This window comes from Zea mays, chromosome 8 (genome assembly GCF_902167145.1).
Source record: "Zea mays cultivar B73 chromosome 8, Zm-B73-REFERENCE-NAM-5.0, whole genome shotgun sequence".
NCBI classification, from domain to species: domain Eukaryota; kingdom Viridiplantae; phylum Streptophyta; class Magnoliopsida; order Poales; family Poaceae; genus Zea; species Zea mays.
In genome coordinates, this window is record NC_050103.1 from 122,766,258 (window position 1) to 122,779,045 (window position 12,788).

The following is a 12,788-nucleotide window of genomic DNA, read 5'->3' on the forward strand; positions in this document are numbered from 1 at the left end:
GGGTCGCGCGGCGAGGCCTGGCGCGCGGGCTCCTGGGCGAGCAGCTGGGCGCGTCGGCTGCAGGGGCGCGACGGGGTTCGCGGTTCTTGGCAGCTGGAAGCATGGGCGTCGGATGCCAGGGAGAGAGAAGCAGGGAGGGGAGAACAGAGAGAAGCTAGAGGAGAGAGAGAGGTGGCCAGGTGGGGGCGGCGGCTAGCAAGGAGGAGATGGAATGGCGGCTGGCGGCTGGTAGACAGGGAGCACGCGCGTTAGGGTTAGGGGCGGCTGTGGTTGCTTGTTGGGCCTAATGGGCCATATGGTCGGCTAGGGTTAGATTAGGTTTTGTTTTTTTTTTCTATTTCCTTTTCAAATTTCAAAATACATTTTAAATAATCATAAAATTCATATTAATCAAACCAAAATTATTTATAAATAAAATATTAATTCTTTGACTAATATTTATATTATTTATGTAAATTTTCATTTAAGAGGAAATGCTATATAATATCTAAAATCAATTATGAGAAATCAAAAATCATTCCAAATGCACATAAATAACAAATACTTAAAAGAAAATTTTTTTATTTCATTAATAACCAAATGTATTATTTTTATTTAATGATTTTTTTGTAGTGTCACATTAGGTACCCAAACGGTCTTGGGTCCTTTGACATTAGAAACAAGCACCTTGGGTACCCAAACACAAGTCTTGGAGCCCTTGTGTTTGCCCCCAACATATTTGGCTACTATTTTGCTTGATTTGTTAGTAAGCACATATGACGCATCAAAAGTCTTAAATGAAATGTTATGATCATTTGATGCAATTGGAGTTTTCTTCTTAGGCATTTTAACATGTGTAGAATGGCTAGAACTAGATGCCTCACTCTTATACATAAAAGCATGATTAGGGCCAGAGTGAGACTTCCTAGAGTGAATTCTCCAAATTTTGTGCTCGGGATAATCGGTAGGGTATAAAATGTAACCCTCGTTGTCCTGAGGCATGGGAGCTTTGCCCTTAACAAAGTTACACAATCTTTTAGGAGGGGCATTAAGTTTGACATTGTCTCCCTTTTGGAAGCCAATGCCATCCTTGATGCCAGGGCGTCTCCCACTATAAAGCATACTACGAGCAAATTTAAAATTTTCATTTTCTAGTTCATGCTCGGCAATTTTAGCATCTAGTTTTGCTATATGATCATTTTGTTGTTTAATCATAGCAATATGATCATGAATAGCATCAATGTTAATATCTCTACATCTAGTGCAAATTGTAACATGCTCAATGGTAGATGTAGAGGGTTTGCAAGAATTTAATTCAACAATCTTAGCATGTAAAATAGCATTTTCATCTCTAAGATTGGAAATGGAAATATTGCAAACATTCAAATCTTTAGCCTTAGCAATTAGTTTTTCATTCTCAATTTTAAGGCTAGCAAGAGATTCATTCAACATGTCAATCTTAGCAATTAAACTAGCATTATCATTTCTAAGATCAACAATTGAATCATCACAAACATTTGATTTCTCAACCTTAACAATTAATTTGGCATTTTCATTTCTAAGGTTGGAAATAACATCATGGCAAGTGCTTAGCTCACTAGATAATTTTTCACATTTTTCTACCTCTAGAGCATAAGCATTTTTAACCTTAACATGCCTTTTCTTTTCTTTAATTAGGAAGTCCTCTTGGGTATCCAAGAGTTCATCCTTCTCATGAATAACACTAATCAATTCATTTAATTTCTCCTTTTGTTGCATGTTAAGATTGGCAAAAAGAGTAAGCAAGTTTTCCTCATCATCACTAGAATTATCCTCATCACTAGAAGTTGCATACTTAGTGGAAGATCTTGATTTTACCTTCTTCTTCTTGTCGTCCTTTGCCATGAGGCACTTGTGGCTGACGTTGGGGAAGAGGAGGCCTTTTGTGACGGCGATGTTGGCGGCGTCCTCGTCGTCAGAGGAGTCGGTGGAGCTCTCGTCGGAGTCCCACTCCCGGCATACATGGGCATCGCTGCCTTTTTTCTTGTAGTACCTCTTCTTTTCTCTCATCTTGCCCTTCTTGTCGTTATCCCTATCACTATCACTAGACAAAGGACATTTAGCGATAAAATGACCGGGCTTACCACATTTGTAGCACACCTTCTTGGAACGGGGCTTGTAGTCTCTCCCCCTCCTTTGCTTGAGGATTTGGCGAAAGCTCTTGATGATGAGCGCCATCTCCTCATTGTCGAGCTTGGAGGCGTCGATGGGGGGTCTACTTGATGTAGACTCTTCCTTCTTCTCCTCCGTCGCTTTGAAGGCGACGGGTTGCACCTCGGGTGTGGAGGTGGCGCCTCGCTCGATAATTTGTTTGGAGCCTTTGATCATTAGTTCGAAGCTCACAAACTTTCCTATCACTTCCTCGGGAGACATTAGTTTATATCTTGGATCACCACAAATTAATTGTACTTGAGTAGGGTTAAGAAAAACAAGTGATCTAAGAATAACCTTAACCATTTCATGGTCATCCCATTTGGTGCTCCCAAGGTTGCGCACTTGGTTCACCAAGGTCTTTAGCCGGTTGTACATGGCTTGCGGGTCTTCTCCTTGGTTGAGCATGAACCGACCGAGCTCCCCCTCGATCGTTTCCATTTTTGTGATCTTGGTCACCTCGTCTCCTTCGTGCACGGTCTTTAGTACGTCCCAAATTTCTTTTGCACTTTTCAACCCTTGCACCTTATTATACTCCTCCGGACTTAGAGAGGTGAGGAGTATAGTAGTTGCTTGGGAATTAATCTGTTGGATTTGGGCGACTTCATCCGCATCATAATCTTCATCCCCCACGGATGGTACCTGTACTCCAAATTCAACAATGTCCCATATACTTGTGTGGAGTGAGGTTAGGTGAAACTTCATCATTTCACTCCACCTACTATAATCGTCACCATTAAAAGCCGGTGGTTTGCCTAATGGGACGGAAAGTAATGGAGTATGTTTTGGAATGCAAGGATAGCGTAGGGGAATCTTACTATACTTCTTGTGCTCTTGGCGCTTAGAAGTGACTGATGCGGAGTCGGATCCCGATGTAGAGGGCGATAAAGAGTCGGTCTCGTAGTAGACCACTTTCTTCATTTTCTTCTTCTTCTCGCCACTCTCGCGCGTCCTAATGCGTGAAGGGGATCCCTCCTTCTTCTTGTTGCCGGACTCCCTTGATGGAGCCTTCCCGTGGCTTGTGGCGGGCTTCTCACCGGTCACCATCTCCTTCTTGGCGTGATCTCCCGACATCACTTCGAGCGATTAAGCTCTAATGAAGTACCGAGCTCTGATACCAATTGAAAGTCGCCTAGAGGGGGGTGAATAGGGCGAATCTAAAATTCACAAACTTTAAGCACAACTACAAGCTGGGGTTAGCGTTAGAAATATAAACGAGTCCGCAAGAGAGGGCGAAAACAAATCACAAGCGAATAAGGCGGATGACACGGTGATTTGTTTTACCGAGGTTCGGTTCTTGCAAACCTACTCCCCGTTGAGGTGGTCACAAAGACCGGGTCTCTTTCAACCCTTTTCCTCTCTCAAATGGTCACTTAGACCGAGTGAGCTTCTCTTCTCAATCAAATGGGACACTAAGTCCCCACAAGGACCACCACACAATTGGTGTCTCTTGCCTTGGTTACAATTGAGTTGGAATCAAGAAAGAAGGAAGAAGAAAAGCAATCCAAGCGCAAGAGCTCAAATGAACACAAGTCTCTCTCTCTCACTAGTCACTATTTGATTGGAATGATCTTTGGACTTGGGAGAGGATTTGATCTCTTTGATTGTGTCTTGTATTGAATGTTATAGCTCTTGTAAGGTGTTTGAAGGCTGAAAACTTGGATGCAATGAAGTGTGGTGGTTGGAGGGTATTTATAGCCCCAATCACCAAAAGAACCGTTGGTGAGGGCTTCTGTCGCATGGCGCACCGGACAGTCCGGTGCGCCAGCCACGTCACCCGGCCGTTGGATTCTGACCGTTGGAGCTTCTGACATCTAGGCCACTGGACAGTCCAGTGGTGCACCAGACAGGTCCTGTAGAGTGTCTGGTGCGCCTTCTGGATCTGCTCTGACTTCTGCGCGCACTGTAGCGCATTAACTGCTCTCTGCAGACGACCATTGGCGCGAAGTAGCCGTTGCTCCGCTGGCGCACCGGACAATCCGGTGAATTATAGCGGAGCGGCTCCCAGAATTCCCAAGGTGAGTAGTTCAGACTGGAATTCCCTGGTGCACCAGACACTGTCCGGTGGCACACCGGACAGTCCGGTGCGCCAGACTAGGGCACTCTTCGGTTGTCTTTTGCTCTCTTTATTTGAACCCTTTCTTGGTCTTTTTATTGGTTTGTTGTGAACCTTTGGCACATGTAAAACTTATAATCTAGAGCAAACTAGTTAGTCCAATTATTTGTGTTGGGCAATTCAACCACCAAAATCAATTAGAAAAAAGGTGTAAGCCTACTTCCCTTTCAGTACCCCTTACTACCGTATGAAGACGTAGTACCCACGCGGTTATATTTAGTCGTGTGGTAAAGGAGTTGTGTGTGGGACCAGACCATGGCTCGCCCCAGCCTCGGGCGACTACTCTAGGCCAGCGACAGCACCCGACCCCTCCACGTGGACGGTTCTGGGGCCGCCACATGGCCAGAGAAGATGATATACTCCAAGGTATCAACAGTGAGTCCGGACCCCCATGGGAAAGTGCCGAACCCCTATATATATAGACCGGGCCTCCGGGTAAGGTCCAGGACCCCCACGGGCGCAAACCGGACCCTTAGGATGGGGTCCGGACCCCTCTATGTGGGGTCCGGGTCGCTCACAGCAGGGTCCCGAGATTCTGGGACAGAGAATACCCAGGCCTTAATCAAGGCCAGGCGGAGGTCCGGAGCTGACACGTGTCCGGACCTTATCGTTTACGCTTCTGCTCCCCGCCCAGGAGGAGCCCCGATGCTACCACGTGGCATGATGCATGTGACGTAAGCCAACGGGCGGAGTCTGACGTAAGGCCTCTGGGCTGCGCAGCCTCTGCATTTATTACGGATAAGGCGTGCCGCCTGTCCATTCCACTGTCATGCGGTGTACCGCCTCTGCATTTATTGAGCCCTGTCCATTCCGCTGGCAGGCGATGTGCCGCCTCCGCATTTAATGAGACCTGTCCATTCCGCTGGCAGGCGGCGACCAGTCCGTTCCGCGGGCGGCGTGCCTGTCCATTCCATTGGCAGACGGTACACCCATACTGTTGCGTGCACTATGCTCATCATCACTCGCGCGTTACCAAGGAAGCAGCCGCCTCATACCAATACTGCGTGGACTGCGGACATCGAGGCGCACAGGAGATTGCACAGGCGTTAGTTACTCCTATAATATATTCCTTCTGTTATGTTCCTGGGCCCACATGTCGGGGCTCAGCATCCTTGTATGTGCCTCCCTTGAGCTATAAAAGGGAAGGCACACGATGTTACAAGGCAGGTTCACTCAGACCCTCAGAGAGACTTTCACACGAGCTCTCAAGCTCACAGACTCAATACAACACACAGTGGAGTAGGGTGGAGTAGGGTATTACGCTCCGACGACCTGAACCACTCTAAATCCTCGTGTTCACTCGTGTTCATCGATCTCCCAATAGATAGGCAAAACGCTTAGGCCCCTCCTCATCTTAGGATTTAGGGCGGGTGCGTTCCGCCACCCGGTCGGAGAATTTTCCTCTCCGACAGTATCGTGCCCACTCACTGATTGTCAGGGTCAGTCATTCTCGGCGTGTCACCAGTGCACCAGTGTAAGTTTTGCGAGATCACACTAACCACATTTATGGTGTAATCATCAGCGACCGAGGAAAATGAGGACCACAACGTTCTGGTCAAAAACTCAATAGTGGAGTCAGGATGCATCCAAAAGAGGTCATAATCGGGTACGTGAAAGTCTGAGGCTAACCACGGAGTTATCTAGCCAAGTGAGGCTAACCACGAGTTATCTAGCCAAGAGCTTAGCCATTGCGTGGATATTCTATTGCATGAGGCTCCAACAAAGATTAGAAGAAAGGTTGCACGCTTGTTGATACCTCAATAAAAATATCAATGTATCAATGGGACTTTATATCTCTACCGCTTTTTGACATCTACATTTACATTGTGTTTCCTTCGTTATATGCTTAATTTTCCTAGCTTAATTATAGACTAATGAATAAGTTTAAACCATAAGTTGTATAACTCTTTACAGTAGATAGTTAAAGCCATAATTATATACTCCCTCCGTTTTTTATTTGTCATGTTTTAGTTAAAAGTAAATTAGCGGACGACAAATATTCGAGAACGAAAATAATATAAAATAGCTTAGTTCTTTGCATAGATCTTGACCGGAAGAAAATTAAAGATCATAAATTAGAGAGAAATTAGACCGTCTAATTCACCCTGTCTTAGAGGTCATTCCTTGCATATTTGAAAAGTATCCTAACGCAGTATATTTTACTGAAACCGTAACCAAAACACCCAGCTCGGTCGCGAAGAGGACTGGTAGAATGTTGGTTGTTGCCTTCTGTTCGAAGCCACGACGCTTTGGATGGCCCACTAGTTGCTCAAGATCTTCCCCCATGTGCATCAAGAGAGCGACAAAAATCTCGTTGACTTGCGTAGTGCCGCAACAACAGATCAAGCATTCTTCTGGGCGCTGAAGTCTGAAAGCAACAAACAAAGGACCAACCCCAATGTTCAATGACCGATGAACCCCAGTCTAGTCTTCTGGGCGCTGAAGTCTGAAGGCAACAAACAGAGGAGCAACAAACAGAGGACCAACCCCAATGTTCAATGACCGATGAACCCCAGTGTTCGGCACAAAACACCAAGGCGCCATTTGGTTTACATATACAACCCTAGAAATTGATACTGGCCAGAAATTGATACTGGCCTGTTCAAACTTATTACCGTTGGTACTCAAGCGTAAATCATTATCGTTACCATTTACGTTACATTTCGTGAACCAAACGGCACCAAAAAACTAATGCAGTCCCATCATGCAAATTTAAAAGATGCAAGTACTACGAGATCACATGTTTGCAAACCTTGCTCAGTCACTGGATTTCAAGCAACTGTGATTCTTTCTAAACTACAAAGGAGACCCTACAACTCTGCACCCAATTCAGCTTGGATTGAAAGCTTAAGCTGTTGAAACCATTGCAATCGCAACTGGCAAGAAGGGGGTACCACACACCAGCCGGGAGATCACCAACCATCAACAAACCTTAGTTCAATCAGCAGTGGACCAAGATGAAAATTGAAGTGCCATATATGCAATGCTTGATCTCAACAGGCAAAGCCAAATTATGAGCTAGCTAGGTACCCCAACCTAGTCCTATGAAAAAGCAAGCGAAATTAATGCGCTATGATCCCCAACCCCATGACATGAGTTTGAGTAGTACTAAAATAGCAAGCTGCAGCAAATGGTTGAGGCCTGTTGGCATGTACTAGAAAGCAAAAATTCTAAAAAAAGGCAAAAGCTTAGGCCCTGTTTGGTTTAGGTTGACTAAAGTTTAGTGACTAAAATTTAGTCACTTTTAGTTTCTAAATAAGCAAACATGGTGACTAAAGTGGGGTAACTAAACTTTAGTTATTTAGTCACTAAGGTGGTGACTAAAAGGGACTAAAGTAGTATTTTTACCTTATTTGCCCTCTCCACTTTCTTCTTATAGCAAACATCCATTAATTAATATGGGTAAAACAGTCATTATTCACATCAATTAATGCTCTTTAGTCCGGTTTAGTCACTAGAACCAAACAGGGTAGTTTAGCGACTAAACTTTAGTCACTAAAATTTAGTCTAGTGATTAAAGGAACCAAACAGGGCCTTAGTACTGTAACATGCATGTAAAATTAGATATGTAAGACTTTCCAATCATGTAATCATCTGCATTGTAGACTAGAATATATACATCTGACCTTAAATCTGAAAAGGCATCCTAACAATAACCATCACCAGTAAAAAATAATCCATATAACACGTGCTACCAGTCCCACGAATAAACAAGACTTCACACGACGGCACGAGAGGCTCAGCTCGTAGATTACGGTAAGCTCATTATATATCGAAAATAACCACCAAATTAACATTCTGCAGCAGTACATTTTTAGTCCCTAATCTACTAGCAGAACAAATAAATCTAGGCAATGGACAAGTGAGGTAGTAAGGCATGGCTGCCTTTCAGTAGAACAAAGTGTCTAAAATAACAAGGCAAAGCTCTCCACCAAGCAGGTGCATATTTCCTAAACGTTAAATACCTCTGATTTTCTCTCCAGACACAAAGTTAAAGAAGTGCAAGAAACCGTCATCCACCTCCTTGAAAGCAACCGTAGACCAAACTCCGGTCTTTGCACCTTGCATCAGATCCCCTGTACAGTATTCCAGCAAAAATTAGAACACGAAAATGACCAAGTACAACAAGAAAATTACTAGTCTTTATTGGTTTCAGATATTCTGCAGTTCCAGGCTAGTGGCACCATATTCACAACATTTTTTTAGAATTTTATTTCATTAGTGTAAACAAAATAGATGCGTCTAGTAGCCTATGGTCCACAATGCGAAAAAGATGCACACTTATCATACGTTAAATGTAAACATAACATCTTTCTCAAGATGAACACTTCTATCCCAATGCAAGCTAAGAAAAGAACACTTCTCTCACATGTAAATGAGAATGGTAGCAATATCATGAATGGATCGAGAACCAACCAATATGGGAAGGCCAGGATCAGATCTGACAGTCTAAGCCTGATTGTCGCTCTTATGATCACCATGTCCATCGCGCTCCTGCAAGAGCGACCCAACCTCCTCATCAGCCTGTGCGGCTTTCTTCTGGGCCTCCTTAGCCTTGAGCGCCTGCAGCTTGACATGATTGTAGTAGGCCACCCCTAAAAACGCGATCCCATATCCGAACAGGTTAATCGGGGTGACGGTGTCCCGGATCACAGACCACGAGAATGCAATCAACAGCCAATCCTTGACTACTCCCGCGACGTTCATGGTCAACGCCGAGGTCTTGCCCACTAGCAGGAACACAGCAAGGTTGAGCGCAAAGGCGCAGAGTGAGTTGGTCCCAAAGACGAAGAAATCCGGTTGGAAGGTGCCGACGGCGCGTAGCCTGGGCAGCTCGACGAAGACCCAGGGCACGACGAGGAAGCAGAGGCAGCACGGCGCGACGTAGTAGAGCGAGGTGATAGGGTTGAGGGAGATGCCCTTAGATGTGAGCAGGATCTGGATGAGCACGAGCCGCGTGGCCTCGAAGGCGACGGCAGCGAGCTGCAGCGCGACCCCGCGCACGTCGAAGCGCGCCTCGCCGTAGGCGGCGATGGCCACGCCGAAGGAGATGGAGAGCATGTTCAGCATGGAGGAGGACCTGAAGGTCTCCTTATTGAATAGGACGCCGATGGAGTAGACGGCGACGGGCATAAGCGCCTTGAGCATCTGGATAAATGACACAGACAGGTAGATGTATGCGGAGTTGGAGAACCAGAGCGACATCGCGTATAGCGCGCCGATGGGGACGACGGAGGAGGTGTAGAGCTGTGGCGTCATGGAGGGAGAGGTGGGGAGGTCGACGACGCGGAGCACGCGGACGAGCGCGACGGCGAGGGATGAGCAGAAACCCATGTGCACCATGGTGAGCGAGATGGGGAAGGGCCAGTTGTACATCTTGGGGTCGAGGATGTACTTGTTGTAGACGATGACGGAGAAGGAGAGGAAGATCCACACCGCGACGTACAAGTAGGAGAGGAGCACCTTCCGCAGCACCGATTCAGACATTCCGCCGGCGACACCGCCACCGCCGTCCCGCCCCATGCCGCCGCCGCCGCTCCTGCTGCTCCTCGCGGAGGTTGTCGCGCGAAGCAGCCTAGGAGGTGAGAAGCAGGAGTTGGTGGCGGCGGATCTGGATTCGGAGGTGGGAGGGCTGTGGAAGCACGGCGTGAGGGTACAGGAGGCGGAGGCGGAGGCGGAGGAGGGGGCGGATCTGAGGATTTGCCGGTTTGGAAAGAGGTCGGGCTGGACCGCTGGAGTGTCCCAAAAATCTTTCTTGGTTTAGGTGGGCCGGTGGGGGAGCATGGACTGAGCGCGGTGGCCACGTGGACACTCGTTTCGTGTCCTCATGTCTGGTGGGGTCGTGGGGAGCATGAACAGTGTGTGGCAGAGCAGCATCCGTCGGAGGCGCACCGGACAATGAACAGTACCGGTGCGGCACCGGACTGTCCGGTGCCACTAGAAGACAAAACTCCAACGATCGACTGCGTCCGAACCCTAACGGTTGGGTGACGTGGCTGGCGCACCGGACTGTCCGGTGCGCCCATCGACAGCAGCCCAACCCCAACGGTTGTTTGGTGGTTGAGGGCTATAAATACCCTCAACCACCTCCACTCCAACCATCCAAGCATTCATCATTCTTCATTCAATACAAGAGCAAAGTGCAACACTCCAAGACACAAATCAAAGGCACCGATCCAATCAAAGTCCCCAATTCAATTCTAGTGCTTTAGGACTTGTGAGAGAATCGTTCTTGTGTTTCTTTGTTGCTCTTGTTGCTTGGTTGGTTGTCTTCTTTCTCTCATTCTTATTCTCAAAGCCTTGTAAGCGAAGCAAGAGACACCAATCGTGTGGTGGTCCTTGCGGGGTCTAAGTGACTCAAGAAATCAAGGAAGAAATCTCACTCAGTCTAAGTGACCGTTTGAGAGAGGGAAAGGGTTGAAAGAGCTGTTATTTGTGACCACCTCAACGGGGACTAGGTTCTTTAGAACCGAACCTCGGTAAAACAAATCACCGTGTTCATCTGCTTTACTTCTTGGTTGATTTGTTTTTCCTCTCGTCCTGACCTAATATTCGTTCTAACGCTAACCTTGGCTTGTAGTGTATGTTTAAGTTTATAATTTTCAGATTCCGCCTATTCACCCCCCTCTAGGCGACTTTCAATTGGTATCCGAGCCGGTACTTCATTTAGAGTCTAACCACTCGAAGTGATGTCGGGAGGATCCGCCAAAAGGGAGATGGAAACCGGCGAGAAGGCCACAAGCCACGGGAAGGCTCCATCAAGGGAGTTCGGCGCCAAAGGAAGGGAGGAATCACCTCCCCGCGTCAAGTCACATCGGAGTGGCGACAAGAAGAAAAAGATAAAGAAAGTGGTCTACTACGAGACCAACTCTTCGTCGCCCTCCACCTCCAGCTCTGACGTCGCGTCCGTCACTTCTAGGCGCCATGAGCACAAGAAGTTTAGTAAGATCCCCTACGCTATCCCCGCATTTCTAAACGTGCTCCTTTACTTTCCGTTCCATTAGGCAAACCACCATATGTTGATGGTGAAGATTATTGTATGTGGAGTGATAAAATGATGCATCACCTAACCTCACTCCACGCAAGTATATGGGACATTGTTGAGTTTGGAGCGCAGGTACCTACCGTAGGGGACGAGGGCTACGACTCGGACGAGGTCGCCCAAATCCGACACTTTAACTCCCAAGCCACTACTATACTCCTCGCCTCTCTATGTCGAGAGGAGTATAATAAGGTGCAAGGGTTAAAGAGTGCCAAAGAGATTTGGTACGTCCTAAAGACCGCACACGAAGGAGATGAGGTGACCAAGATCACCAAGCGGGAGACGATCGAGGGGGAGCTCGGTCGATTTGTCCCCTCCACCAAGGAGAGGAGCCACAAGCAATGTACAACCGGTTCAAAACCTTGGTGAATTAAGTGCACAACCTCGGGAGCACAAAATGGGATGACCATGAGATGGTCAAGGTTATTCTTAGATCCCTCGTATTTCGTAATCCTACTCAAGTTCAATTAATACGTGGTGATCCTAGATATAAGCTAATGTCCTTCGAGGAGGTAATTGGAAAGTTTGTGAGCTTTGAGTTGATGATCAAAGGCTCCAAACACATCGTCGACTTGGAGCAAGGCGGCGCCTCCACACCCGAGGTGCAACCCGTCGCATTCAAAGCGACGGAAGAGAAGAAGGAAAAGTCTACATCAAGTAGGCTCCCCATCGATGCCTCCAAGCTCGACAACGAGGAGATGACACTCATCATCAAGAGCTTCAGCCAAATCCTTAAGCAAAGGAGGGGGAAGGACTACAAACCCCGCTCCAAGAGGGTGTGCTACAAATGTGGTAAGCCCGGTCATTCTATCGCTAAATGCCCTATGTCTAGTGATAGTGACAGGGACAACGACAAGAAGGGGAAGAAGAAGGAGAAGAAGAGGTACTACAAGAACAAGGGCGGTGATGCCCATGTATGTCGGGAATGGGACTCCGACGAGAGCTCCACCGACTCCTCCTCCGACGAGGATGCCGCCAACATCGCCGTCAACAAGGGCCTCCTCTTCCCCAACGTCGGCCACAAGTGCTTTATGGCAAAAGACGGCAAAAAGAAGAAGGTACAAACTAGAACCACCCCCAAGTAAACTATATCTAGTGATGAGGTAGTTCTAGTGAAGATGAAGATGACTTGCTTAGTCTTTTTGCCAACCTTAACATGCAACAAAAAGAAAAATTAAATGAATTGATAGGTGATATTCATGAGAAGGATGAACTCTTGGATAGCCAAGAGGAATTCCTTATTAAGGAAAACAAAAGGCATGTTAAAGTAAAAAATGCTTATGCTCAGGAAGTAGAAAAATGTGAAAACTTGACTAAGGAGCTTAGCATTTGCCATGATTCAATTACCAATCTTAGAAATGAGAATGCTAGTTTAAATGCTAATATTGATAAATTGAATAAATCAATTTCTAGCCTTAGGACCGAAAATGGTAGTTTAATTTCAAAGGCTAAATATTTAAA

At 46.6% G+C, this 12,788-nt stretch overlaps 1 protein-coding gene across 1 annotated transcript; it reads right to left on the reverse strand.

Annotated features, from left to right (window-relative positions):
* Positions 1-8,056: 8,056 nt before the first annotated feature.
* On the reverse strand, positions 8,057-9,982 carry LOC100303993 (plastidic phosphate translocator-like protein 1). The gene is made up of 2 exons (NM_001174580.1): positions 8,702-9,982; positions 8,057-8,361 (listed from the first exon to the last, which is right to left on the reverse strand). Exon 1 carries the CDS (start codon positions 9,806-9,808, stop codon positions 8,735-8,737), a length of 1,074 nt encoding a protein of 357 aa, NP_001168051.1. The 5' UTR covers positions 9,809-9,982; the 3' UTR covers positions 8,057-8,361; positions 8,702-8,734.
* Positions 9,983-12,788: the final 2,806 nt, after the last annotated feature.